This window comes from Chiroxiphia lanceolata, chromosome 4, assembly GCF_009829145.1.
Source record: "Chiroxiphia lanceolata isolate bChiLan1 chromosome 4, bChiLan1.pri, whole genome shotgun sequence".
Lineage (NCBI taxonomy): Eukaryota > Metazoa > Chordata > Aves > Passeriformes > Pipridae > Chiroxiphia > Chiroxiphia lanceolata.
Window position 1 is genome coordinate 51,913,323 of NC_045640.1, and position 13,607 is coordinate 51,926,929.

Consider the following 13,607-nt stretch of genomic DNA (forward strand, 5'->3'; position numbering starts at 1 on the left):
CAGTCCACAGCCACTACAGAGGTCATCAATATGAGCTCCTTTATTATTTGGAAAATGGTGTCTTGCTTTTCTGCTTGAGGAAGAGAGAAACTCTCTTGGTGCTCTGCTCTGCTGTGCAGTTTGTGGTACCAGATTTAATAAAGGGATGCGTGGGAGGGAGCACGGAAGAGAAAGAGAAAGGAGACAAGCAGGGGGAGCAGGCAGCTGCACTGCATCAGAGAGCATTGGTCTGCAGCACGTGGTGCCAGGGCTGAGGGAGGCAGAAGGATAGCCAGGCCCCAGGTCTCCTCCCCTTGTGCTCTTCTCTTGAGAGCAAGATGCAGAACTGGCCCTGAGGAGCCCAGACTGGGGACAGCTGGGTCCCCAGAAGAGGCAAAGCCTGGCTATCCCTTGCTTAATGTGTGGCCATCAGCCCCTGCCACCCTCCACTGCGCTGGGTGCTGGCACATTGTGCCTGTGGGATGCACCCCAGTTGTTGCCAGCATCACCCTAGAAAGATATTGAGGCTGACACCCAAGAAGGGACAGGAAAACAGGAGCCTGCCCAAAGTACTTCACATCTCTGCCTACAAGTCACAGCACAAACACAGTTCTCAGAAACCAAAGCCTGGCCCTCCACCATGGGCTTGCTGTCCCATTTGCTCCCTCAGTGGCAACCCCTGGATCTCACGCCCACCAGCGATGCCTCAGGCACCCAGGGGGAGCTCAGGACCTCATGTGTGCAACAAGTGAGCTGGATAATCACAGTAGCAAGGAGGGAAAGATTGCACACCAACAAAGGCAGCCCTGGGAAACAATTTTATTGCCAGCAAAATGCTGCGGGTCTTTGTTAGTGAGTGCACTTCTCATGAAATGCAATTGCTCACTGTGGTTTTAAACTGAGACCACCCTGAAAATGAAGGCAGTTTCCATTAAACTGAATTACTTTTCCCCAAAACTGGCATGACAATGGTAATGCTGATAAGGAATGATAGCATTAAGTGAGAGCATCATTTATATTTTCTATTAAATCACTGTCATTTCTATTACAAATGGCATCATGCATGCATGCCATGCTGATTTAAAGTGATAAAGGCTTAGCCGTGATTAGTTATCACAATGCCTAAGCAGAGCACGAAATACAGGTAGCAACAAATGTGCAGCAACCCCACACCAAGCCCAGGTCAACACTGGGATCTAAACTGAACTCAGTATTAGCAGATAAGTTGGTACAAAAGTAGTGCTGTTTTTTCAAAAACATTCATATGCCCATTGCCAGTGTAACCCTGAAGGATATTTGTCTCCTCCACCCCACCTTTTCCGCGTTCTTCAGAAGTGGTGAGCCAGGAAGCGAAAAGAGAAGGTGCAGCAACACGACTGCCATAGATCTGACCATGGAGATCCAGTACAAAGCAAGTGCAATGTTCAATGAATGACTCAAATGCCTAAAGACACTCAGCAAGGAGAAAGTGGGGTTGCTAGGTTGGCAAGGTTGGATGAGCGCTGGTGTTGCAGCAGTCAATCAGGGAAGGTTTCTACTCTTGAGGATGTTTTCCAAAAGTTGCTGAGCTTCCTGGAGCCCATGGGCTGCTGCCACACTGAGAAGTTTCTCCACTTCCCTGAAGGACATGAAACTTTCATCAAGAAAAATTAGGAGGATGTTTGATTCATTCATAGCTAAATTTCAATTACCCAGGCTTTTATAAGTGGAACACAGCTACTGAAAATGTCTGTAAAGTTTACTCTCCACTATTCAGAAAATTATCTGATTTTCCTTCTGCTTTTCCCTGTGGTCTGAGCACATGTGTTTTGGGTTTGGTGATTTTCTCATCTTAGTTGAAGTAGAGATGGGTTTGGAGCTCTTGACATTCTATTCAAAACACGAGTCTGCCTCATCATGCGACATGCAGTGGAAATTGAAACAAAACGTGCTGGCCACAAGGTTTGCCCAAACAATGCTATTTTAGTTTCATTTAGTTTAAAACTGCTCTCTCCAAACTCAATCTCAATTTTCAGACTTGGAGTAAATACAAAAAAATCAAAACTAAACAATACACAAAATCGATCAATCACTGTATTGGGAACTCATCAGTTGTTTAACTTCACTTAGCCCCAGGACCAGTCACCACAACAAATGTACAAAGCACAAGGCAAGTTTTCTTTGGCTGTGGGCCTTGCTGGGAACACTGGTGTGAAGTGTGCACAGGCACATTAGGGAGAGAAATGTGTTCTGAGTGGTTTCAACCCAACCTCCAGGCAGGCAACAGGAAACTTCTCATTGACTTCACTGGATGGGAAGAAAAGCAAAAAGGGAGTTCCCCCCAATAAGAAAGACAGGTCTTTATAGCAGAAAATTCACATGTCACTTCAATAGCTCTTTCTATACCAGTATGGGTCTTGTCCCTTGCCTTGATTGGGAAATCACGATGGAAATACATATGCACTCAGACCACAGGAATTTTGTGTACTGTGGCACTTAATTTTTAAAATCTCATTGGACTAACTGGACTTTTTGGTTTTCCTCTGCAGGTAGGGCTGCATTACTGACATTACAAGAAGAGGGCATTAGAAATGCCGGAGTAGCTTCATGCGTGGAGTACTTACAGCACCAGTTTCCCCCCCACCTCCCCAGGAGGAGCTGGGAATGCAGCTGTAATGGGAAGGAAGAGGATTAACTCAGGTTACCCTTCTTCAAGTGCCATGGTCATGTTTGTGAGTGCCCCCACCGCCAGGTTGAAGGAGGAGTGGGGATGGCCCTCCCCCGCAGCCTGCCTACAGGGGGGAAGAGACAAGCAAAGTCAATGGTAAGAGACATACAGAAGAAGAAAACCTGAGTCTGAATGTTTCAAAATGAGGTAAGAGTTGTCCTGATTTTGGCCGAGGTAGAGTTACTTTTCTTCCTAGTAGCTGGTACAGTGCTATGCTTTGGATTCAGTATGAGAATAATGTAGATAACACATTGATGTTTTGATTGTTGCTGAGCAGAGCTTACCCTAAATCCATGATTTTTCAGTTTTCCATGTTCTGGCAATGAGGAGGTGTACAAGAAGCTGAGAGGTAGCATGGCTAGGACAGCTGACTCGAACTGGCCAAAGGGATATTCCACACCACAGTGTCATGCTCAATATATAAACTGGGGGGGAGTTGGCCAGGAGCTGCCCATCACTTGTTGGGGACAGGCTGGGCATTGGTCAGTGAGTAGTAAGCAACTGTATTGGGCATCACTTGTGTTTCTTGGGATTTATTCCTCTCTTTTATTATTATTATTATTGTTATACTTTATTTCAATTATTAAACTGCTCTTTTCTCAACCCGCAAGTTCTACCTTTTTCCAGTTCTCCTCCCCATCCCACAGGGCTGAGAGGGGAGTGGGGAAATCAGTGAGCGGTGGTGTGGTACTTAGTTGCTTAGATGAGGTTAAACCATGACAGTGCAAATAAGGAAGAAGGTATGTATAATTCACTGTTCTGAAACGTGACTCCTTAGAAATGTTCAGGCCCTGATTTGGAAAACATCTTTATTCAGAAAGGCATGAAGGCTTCAGCATTTCTCTAGGTAGGGATGTCCTTAATGATGCCTTCTTTGATTACAACTCCTGCTCTTACAGGCATAGTTATTTCAGCCCTTCCTGTAGCTTGATGCTGTTCTATGCCCTGAGCAGACACAGAGGAAACAGCTAACGTGCCCCCCTCCTCTCCCCTCACTTTTTGGGTAGCACAGTAACTTCCCCCATCTCTCATTCTTCCCATTTCTCACCAAGAGTGTTAGGATTTCAGGGCATGCAGCTCAGGCTCCTACCACAGGTGTGACCACTGTGGGTACCACAGCAAATGCACACACAGGCATGGCTGCCTCGCTTATGTGGCAGAAACCTCTTGGGAGAGTGTGCTGAGAGCAGGAAATTAATACGTTGCTATACCTTGATTTTCCAGTGCCTCAGCAGTTCCTGGCTCACTCCCCTCCTGCGCCTGTGCATTTTCCCTGCTGCCCACCTGCAGCTCAAACCTCCCCAAAAGGCTATTCAGCAAAACCAGCAGTCTCTGCACTCTTGCTCCGAGACACTTCCTTTCTTTCACTGATTTTAAAAAAAAATAGCAATAGTAGGTGGGGAAAGTGAAGCAAAGCATATGACCCACAGTGAGAAGTTGGGAGCTCCAGATCTCCCTGCTGCCACCTGTGAACCTCCCTCCCGCTGCCACAGGACAGCTCAGTGCAGCTGTCCCCCAAAGCACTGCCAGCTCTTCTTCCTTCTCCCATGCCACAGTAGCCTTTTGCCAGAAGAAGCCAATTTCCAACAGCAAGAATTGTGCCTCACCTGAACCAGTGCATAGCCATGTCCTCATTTTTTTCCACTCCGGTTCCTGGGTGTGAGACAAGGTATCAAAGTCACAGATAGATTATAGAATACAGCGTCCAAAATCCAGCAGTGTGGTGGTACCACATACCACAGAGCCATGTTTGTAGTTCTGGCTTATAAGCATACCTACTCTGGCAGCAAGTTAGCCATGGATTGCAGAAACATTACCTTGCAAATACCTCTGTCCCAGGATGTGCTGGGCATTGGGGTACCCCAGGCGAGCATACAAATGAGCCACGTGGAAATGGAAATTCTCATAGCACAGTGGGATGTAGAGGAGGAGGAGGCCAGCAATGATTACAGCTGCCAACTGTAAAAGAGGAACAGTCATGATGCAAGGAAGAAAATAAACTGAGGACCAGCTACAGCAAATATTTCATCTGAGCTCTGAAGCCTCCCAAAGCTATTCCCCACAGATAAATGGGAGGAAAGCCTCACACAACCACAGAAAACCAAAGTCACCTTTGATAGAGAGCCAGTTCCAGTGTTTCCACTGAAGCTGGCAGAAAAAGCCCCACTGAATTCAGTGAGCAGTGCATCATCTCCTGAGTTAATTTCCCCTTTAAGGTCTGCTACAGCAAAGGAAACTACAATAATTTTATTTTCTAGTGGTCCTATTGAAGAAAAAGGGGGAAAAAATCATAAGGTGCCATCAGGCTTTTACAAACATTTTATCAAAGAGGCTTGCTAGAAGGAGTCCCATTCCCCAGGCAGCTAGGTTCTTGGCCCACCACTGCCCATAGCATTGCATATGGATGTGAGCACTCACAAAATCACAGAATGGATCAGGTTGGAAGGTACCACAGTGGGTCATCTGGTCTAACCTCCCTGCTCAAGCGGGGTCATCCTAGAGCACATCAAACAGGATTGTGTCCAGACAGATCTTGAATATCTCCAGTGAGGGAGACTCCACAACCTCCCTGGGCAATCTGTTCCAGTGCTCAGTCACACGCACAGTAAAGTTCTTCCTCACATTCAGATGAAACTGCCTGTGCATCAGTTTCTGTCTGTTGCCTCTTGTCCTGTTGCTTGGCACCACTGAGAAGAGCCTGGATCCTTCCACTTGACACCCTCCCTTTAGATACTGATAGACACTGATGAAGTCCCCTATCAGTTGCCTCCTCTCAAGGCTGAACAGGCCTGGCTCCTTCAGCCTATCCTTATCACTTAATTATCCTTGTTACCCTTTGCTGAACCTGCTCCAGGAGTTCCACGTCTCCCTCCCTTTGTGAACATCCTTGGCTCATAAATCCTTTCATTCTGTGTTACAGTAAGGACATGCCTACATCCACACCTTACAGGAGAATGACCTTTGGTCTGAAACTCTTCTTTCATCCAAGGTATAAATCAGCAAAAAGTCTGATGAACTGCACCAGCAGGGAAAAAGATGAGAGACTAGAATTAGGCTGTTTGCTTTTTGATGCCAAATTGGATTTTCTTTGTTCAGGGAGCTAGCTATTAGCTTCCAGCGAGAGGAGCTGGCAACTTAAGCATCCACGTCTTGGCAGAGTCAGGGATGCCTGGCTAGGAATAGAAAAGCAGGCTTAGGAAAACGCTATAGGAGGCCCATGCAGAGCCTCCTGCCTGCACAGGTTACCAGGAGCCCATTGCCTCCCTGCAGGGGAATGCAAGATGTCTCGCCAATGGTGCCAGCCCTGCAGAAGGTAAAACCTTTTCCTACTACATGGGAAGATGGAGACCAGGTAGAGTCCTGAGTGGAAGACGTGTCTGAGAACAACAAGGAGGCAAGTGCTGATCAGGTCCCTCAGTGCAACCCTGTGCTGAGATGCAACGCTGATGGTATGGGATCCAGAGGAGACCACTAATACCTCGGCCTTCAGCCCTGTAGCTTTGGTGAAAGCAATGATGGGATTCTTGGACCTGATGTTCATGGGGACATGGCAAAGCACCTGCAGACTCTCTGCATACCACTGTTCTTATCCTGTGGATATGGAAGCAGAGCAGATATGAGAAGCCCATTTTAACAGCCAAGTCAGAAACAAGTACGAGGGCCTGTCCAGGTGACCACGGCTGTTGCAGAACAAGCTCACTTTTTCATCTGGGCATAATTTCTTGCTACAAGTACTTGTGACTAATGGCTACAGCATGTGGGTTTGTCACCACGCCATGTTCAGAATGAGTCAAAGGGACAAGAAGCAGCTGCAAAGGACGATGAGATGCAAGAGTTGTAATTGTCAGGGGCTCTTCTGGCCATTTTGGATGGTTTGACGCAACTGACAGAGAAAGATACAAAAACCAACTCTCTCATTTTTGGGGGGGCACAGTATAGCACTTCAGGTATATGTAGACCATCCCAAAGCAAATGATGCGTTTAGATACTGATCTGCTTCTCAGTTGCCTGTAGGGCATAAGGACAGAGGTGATGTGGGTGTGGCACTTCCTCCATGTTTCATGGGGGCTCCTGCACTCCCACACACCATGATCAGCTGTGGTGACTGCTGGAGGCAGCATGTTGGTAAGAGCTTGTTGACTCCTAATTGGGACCCAGATCCTAGTTTGGGCCCATCTCTAATTTGGATTAGTGAATACTGAGGATTAAATGAGCCTAGTTAGCTAATAAGGCTAAGCAAATAAAATAGGTAAGCAATAATGACACACAAATGCCCCAACATTTGATTTTCTGACTGATAAGTTTAGGGATGTAGGAAATTTTGATACATACACACACCATCATACCCAGTCAGCCTGTGTGATGCTGTGTGAATTGTGCAGCACTGTGTATGTGCTGATGGGTACGTAAGTCCCTGAAAGCCAAGGCAAGTCCAAGAGGAAATGCAAAGAGTGGGAAACGTGGCATTTGAGAGAAGCTGCTTCTATTGCAAGTCTGGTACATCCAATACACGTAACAGCAAACAACCAACCTAGTAAACTAAAGGGAAAAGGATGTGGAGGGCAAGGTGCTGCAGGTCACAGGGGAAACCTCTGTGATCATGCACCACTGCCATTGGGGTACATCCTTGAGTGAATGCTCCCTGCAGGACAGCACCTCTTTGTGACAATGATCAGCCATCCACTGCTGGCAGCTTCCACTCTCACTGTTGCGGAGACACTGTGCCTCGCTCCTTTGAGGCAGATAGCTGAGGAACCACCGGATGTCCACTTTTTGTCCCAAGCTGTTTTTTGAGGGGAGGCTTTCAACTTTTTGCAGTTGTGTAGGCACTGTCAGGTATGGCAAGGAAGACATTTCATAGGCAGTTCCTTTAGAAATGGCCCACTGAGCATCCCTAATCTGATTTTTTTTTTTGGTGGTGGCTTGGGGTTTTTTTCTATTTTCTTTTCCTAAACCTTCCTAAAAGGTGAGAAAACCCAAGACCTATGCATGACAAAAGGCACGTGCACAAGGTGCTGGAGCACACTGATCCCAGCTCTGGAAGATGGCACCACCAACACTGGTTCCTTGGCTGCCCGCCAACTTGAAAATGCACCTACAAGCACACAGCTAGTCCCACACAAGCAGAGACATGAGCAAAAATACTCCTTTGCCCTCTGCTGTGGCTGTGGCTACATCTGCTATTTTAAGTGTCTCCAAGACCAAAAGAGAGGCAAACTGAGTAACCTTTCTCAAAAAGCAGCTGCTGATGGAGGGGGGCACCTGAAGTGAGATTTCCTTACAGAAGGGATGAATCGGTGAGGTGCAAGTCCCATGGGCTTCTTCCACGTTGGTTGTCTGCAGCCCTCACCCTCACAGCCAGCATGGGCAACTAAAGGCACAGTGTACCAACAGTCCCTGAAATGAGAGCTCCTCAGGGACCTCAGCCAGGCAACAAGTGCCAGTCTACCTCAAAAGCAGGAAGGAACATGGGGAGCTTGTTGCATTGCCCCATGCAAGGATGTGAAGCAGATCGCTAGCCTGAAACCACCTTTGTAGTCTTGGGGGGAGCTCTCAGTTGCTCATCCCACCCTTTTCTTCTGTGGTGACTCATTAGAAACTACTTTGCATTTTTCAAACCTTGCATAGTTGGGGCTGCTCTAAAGCATGGGGAAAGCCCAGTAGTGTTGGTGGGGCTATGCCGGGGAAACAGGCAGTGAGGGACACAAATCAGGCTGTGCACATGTATTTATGCAACCCGGTTCCTACACAGCAGTTTCAGCATCTTGCTGTGCCATCACCCATGTGTCCAAGCCCACTGTACAGGATCAAAAATATGATCAAGAGCAATGCCTAAAAACTCCGCCTATAACGACTGCACTTGAAGATGCCACATTACTGTTTGCTAGCAAAAGCCTCTGCTCCCCAGGCAGAGAAAGGCATCTCAAGACTTGCATTTGAGAGGCTGTTGTGTGCAAGCAGCTCCTGTGGCTTTGACCCACTCTAGCACCAGTGGCTTTCACGGGCAGGGTGTGATATAACACTCAGTGCCAGCATTCCCACCCTGAACCCATCCCCACACTTACCTCCCAGCTGCTCCATGTTGAGCTGTTGGGGTGAGGGTTCCCACCCCCAGGACAAGGATTTGCCCCACAGGGATCAGCACTGCCCCATCCCTTCTGTCGCAGCCGCACTGCAGGCTTCGTGTCCCCCATCTCTCCTTCCCGCAGGGAGTCCAAGCGCCTCATTTTAACCTGGTCTGCTCCCTCTCACCAGGCACCACCACCACCCTGCCATAAGTCTTACCCATCACCACCCCTCGTTTTTGCTCCTGATTTATGGCAGCAGTAGCCCAGCTGCTTCACTAAGATAAGAGGGATGGGTACACATCCCCTTGAAGAGTCATAGAAAAAGAAGATGCTTCTGACAAAAACCTTGCAAATCACCAATGTTTAACTCTCCCTGTGCTGAATATTTCTGTTTCTTCAGACTGGTCCCAGGTGTTGGGAGCCCTCACCAGTAAATTGTTATATTTGACAAATTCGATTACATTTTTTTTTCTGCTTTTTACAGGTATGGATTTTGGACAAATGCAAGACCATGCAGGCCTAGCCCCAGGTGAGAAAATTAGAAAATGTGCAATGATATACAATTAGGAAATTATCAGAACGTACAAATGCCCCCACAAAATTTGACAGGATGGGATTTTTATTTTTTTAAGCTAGAAAAGAGCTTACTTGTTAAAGTCAGATATTTTATAGCTGCATAATTATGCCTCTATTCATTTGCACTAACTGCACCTAGTAAATTTCAGACGCTAAATTTTGTTTTGCTTTCACATCTAAAAAACACCTCTTTTTAATACAAGATCCCTAATGCATGTTACCTTCCTACTCTGAAGTCCTAGCAGAGGATTTGAACCAGATGCCTGGCAGACAAGGTCCATCTCATGTGAAATACTGACCTTGTCTGGTTGTCTGACCATAAAAAACAAAATATTTTCCTTTCCAGTTTTACAGTTAAGATAAGTGCCGTGCTTTGGTTTTAAAGAAAACCCCACCCCCAAAGAACAAGGATATCTCTTTGGTTGTGATGACTCAGCCTAAAAACCTTACCGAAGAGAAAACCCTTCATAGTTTCATATTTTATTTCTTGTGTTATGCTGCCACCATTGGGACAATTTCATTTGGTCAGTCACAGCCCCACTACAGTTGAAGAGATTCATCTTTATGTCCCTGATCAAAGCGTGAACCATTTTCACAGCATATCAAATTTAACTGGACAGTAATAGTCATAGTGCAAGATCAACTGTTTCCAAGTGCAAATCTCTGCATTAAGAAAACTCAGAAATTTCCAAAACAAGTCCAGAGCAGAAGGTCCTTCACTGCAGCAAAGAAGAGATGAAAGAAGGTAATACCCACTTAACCTTTTTTTCTTTTCTCAGCTCCAATTACTAGAATTTAAAGATGAAGAAAAAAAAACAAAACCAAAACCACAACACCCCTCTGGGAGTTATCCTTCCTAGGAATGATACACCCTTAGCTACAATTTCCAACTCTGGCAGAAGTGAACTCCAGAGTTAATCTTATTACTATTTGTAAAGGTGTATTGGTAACAGTTATATTTGTACTGACACCTCAGCTAGCTCTGGGAAATCAGTACTTTTCTCGGTACAAAACAGACCCTGGGGCGTGCAGTTCTTTGTTGCGGATGACTAAAAATGAGAACATATTATTAATTATGCATTGTTCAGTGAGAGCCATGCTGTCTGTGTCACAAGCCAGGTGCAGTACAGGATCTCATTCCAGTTGTGAGCTTCAGTTACTTCTCTACAAAATCCAATCTACACCATGAGGAAGAAACAAACCAGGCTGTCACACTAGAAACAAAAGATGGCTGTACTAGCTGTCTCCTACCAATAAAGAAGAATTGGATCCCCTCTACTTGCAATGACTTTGGGAAGGAAAGGGCAAGTCTGCCATGAATTTTCTCTCTGCTCTTCCAAAGGGCAGGTGGCATTTCTTCTTTTTCCCTTTCATTTTCACAGAACAAGTTTTGAAGAACCATTTCCAGCTCCTGCAAAGGAACATTTTGATTGAAATTCTGGAGCAAGGTGCTTTCAGGAAAACACATTCTTTTTCACATTTTTCCAGGTTGCTTTCTTGGTATAACCAAATTGCTATGTCTGGTAAAAGCCTTTTTAATTACAATGTCCTCTGGGCATAGGTATCATGTGGCAAATTAGAGCCACTTGAGAGTTGCCCGGCTTGAACACAGTTCGAATATTGCATATGGCTTTGTAGCCAGCACAAAAGATCATGTCAATATAATTATTTTGAATGGAGCTCAAATATGGGTAAGGGCAAGGACCAAGGCACGTAGCAACAAGAGAATTTTGAGGGATAAGTTTCTGTGTGAGACAATGGAAGGATGAGGGTAAGGAGTTCTGGCTGCCACTGTCTCTGACAGACTCTCATTTCACTTTGCCTAACTAGCTGTAGCTTCCTTTCAGAGCTGGCTAAACAAGAACAAGATAAAAATCTATTCAGGCTAGTCATTATGACTATTAATAGCTGATACAAAGGAGTATAATGAACAGTGTAGATATAAGGGTAGTTCAAGTCTCTCTGAAATCAGTATGCAAGTATTATCTGCAGAGCTATTACAGAGACCTGTATTGAGTTAAGAGAATAGAAATTTGGCAGAAAATAAACCTTCCTGCTTTCCAGCTAGCCCTCCAGGAGGCTGGGTGCAACTAGGCTTAATTTTTTATTATAAGCAATTCAGTACTGTAAGTTTGGTTGCATTCAGTAAGATCCCAGATGCACCAATACAGTGGGTTACACTGTAAGTCTGGTCTCATTCATGATTAGATATTCACAAAGAGTGCAGTTTATCAATGCAACAGTCTGGTCAAGTTCAAAAGAACTTGCATGAACACAGACTCACAAACAGTGCAGTGCAGCAACAGATTGTAGATTCTTTTAGATTGGTGGTGATTCACTAGACCTGCAAAATATAAATGTATACCGCCATGTACAAGGGTTTCCAAGTATGCTCCAGAGGCACAGATCTTACCAAAGAGGCATCCCTACTTTGGGGAAGGAGAGCAAGCCCTTTGATTTGTCTGCAAGGTGGTTGTATTCTCATCTTCTGCCACGGAGGATTTCAAATGCCAAATTATACTCTTCTGGAGAAGAAGCGGAGGTGAGAATGTAGTCAAAAATTCTGTTAGCTGCCGCCATTAATGGGGGGGGCAGACACTTTATACGTAAATGAGGAATATAAAAAATTACAAATACAGTGATTATAAAGGCTGCGTGTAATGGCCAAGGGCAGAATAGAACTGTGACACCCTCTTCCATCTGAATTGCAGTGATCAGGATCATCTACAACCTATAGATAGATAGCTTATCACCCCATCAGCAGGCCACCACGCCCACAGTAATCCCTTCACCACATATCTCACAGCGTATCTCATTCTTTCAATGTGTGGAGCTGTTTAGATTAATAAATATATCTGTTAAACCGAACAGTTGAATCCATTCATCACTACGCACAAAACAACCATGCAACAGGAGAGGATGTGGATGTCCTGAACCCAAATACAGCAGCCAACAGAGAGACTCAGCTCAGCAGAACCCTTTCATTTGCTAGAGATCCTGCAAAAGGGCAGCAGGGAAGCCCTCTGCAAGGGGGAATGGCTCCAGGGGCAAATACAAGTCATACTGTAATTGATCTCACCACAAAAAACTAGAGCCTAAATGAATGTAAACAGTGGCTACAGGCTGAAAAAAACCCTGACAAACTATATTACTCACTTAAGGGGAGTTACGTCAAAGTTCATCATACTAAAACCTCTGACTAAAACCTGTATACTAAAAAATGAGCTGACTCGACTTAGCTGTCACCTAAAAAAATAATTTCTCAAATGCTTTCTGACACCTGGCTTTTGAAGTTCCACAGATATTGTATCCCAGGAATGCCATGGCAAAGCTGAGCACCTAGGCATGTATCTCCTACTTAAACTTGTTCAGGACTCAGAAACTGTAAAATTCTGAGGGATGTGATACAAAGAGCTTTCTGGGAATGCTTCATCAGTCTGCTAATGAAGATGATCTCCACCACTTCTGCAGAAACTAAAATCCTGAAAGAAATTTACTCAAGATAGTCCAAATAATACCATGATCATAGTCCAGTACTTAGTGAGGGGTGAGAATTGGTACCTGCTTTGTACAGTGTGTTCATATTTTGGAGGCAAGTAAAAATAATTGTTTTTCTCCAAGGAAATCATACTAAGTAGTAGACAGAGTAGAAAATAAGGCAGCATTACACCCCAGTTCTCCTAAGGCGTATTGAACACCATTATACAAGGTACACGCCAGGGTGACTGCATCTTTTCTCACCAGGTTCCCCATAATATATCCTTTTAGAGAGATTTTCCACTTTCTTAATGTTAATTAGGCCAATAAAAGCCTATTATTCTGCTTTGTCCCCCTTGAAGCATATCTTCCTTCTTCCCACTGGATAAGACACCTGGGGCTAGGCTTGGGGTACAAATATCATCAGGAAGATGGAGGTGGGAAGTGCTCCCTTTGTTCATGTGGGATTGAGGTTATTTGTGCTCACAACTGGGTCTGAAGTTGCTTTGGAATTGTTCCCATTGTTCCTAGTGTACCTAAACTAGTTTCCATTTATGTCTTTAAATAGCAGAGGGGGGAGTTCAGATTGTGCTTGCTGAGTGAAAACTTCTGCAGGCTTTTGTAAAATCTTGAGGCCTGTTTTTAAACTTAAAAAAAAAAATTCCAAAGCCCTTCAAACCCTCTTATCTTCTTTCTTGCTGAAGGAGAATATAAACAAATGAAGCTTCAAATAGACAGAAGCACCAGACAGTTACATAAAAACAAACTGCCAGATCCCTGCATGTAGGCGTATCTGCTCT

General features: G+C 45.1%; 1 protein-coding gene across 1 annotated transcript; it reads right to left on the minus strand.

Moving 5' to 3' along the window:
* Window positions 1-793: 793 nt before the first annotated feature.
* Window positions 794-9,231, minus strand: LOC116785932 (secretory immunoglobulin A-binding protein EsiB-like). Its single transcript, XM_032686129.1, has 5 exons — window positions 8,752-9,231; window positions 4,504-4,645; window positions 4,294-4,339; window positions 2,664-2,750; window positions 794-1,597 (listed from the first exon to the last, which is right to left on the minus strand). Exons 1-5 carry the CDS (start codon window positions 8,911-8,913, stop codon window positions 1,501-1,503), a joined length of 534 nt encoding a protein of 177 aa, XP_032542020.1. The 5' UTR covers window positions 8,914-9,231; the 3' UTR covers window positions 794-1,500.
* Between the last annotated feature and the right edge of the window lie 4,376 nt (window positions 9,232-13,607).

What these genes read in the sequence shown, in the direction of transcription:
- LOC116785932 (XM_032686129.1), bottom strand. Translation starts at nt 8,913, where the DNA reads ATGAGGCGCTTGGACTCCCTGCGGGAAGGAGAGATGGGGGACACGAAG. An exon ending in CAACATGGAGCAGCTGGGAG is followed by an intron (nt 4,646 to 8,751) that starts GTAAGTGTGGGG and finishes CCTCTTTTACAG; the next exon opens with TTGGCAGCTGTAATCATTGC. An exon ending in ATGGCTATGCACTGGTTCAG is followed by an intron (nt 2,751 to 4,293) that starts GTGAGGCACAAT and finishes TCCCCCCTGTAG; the next exon opens with GCAGGCTGCGGGGGAGGGCC.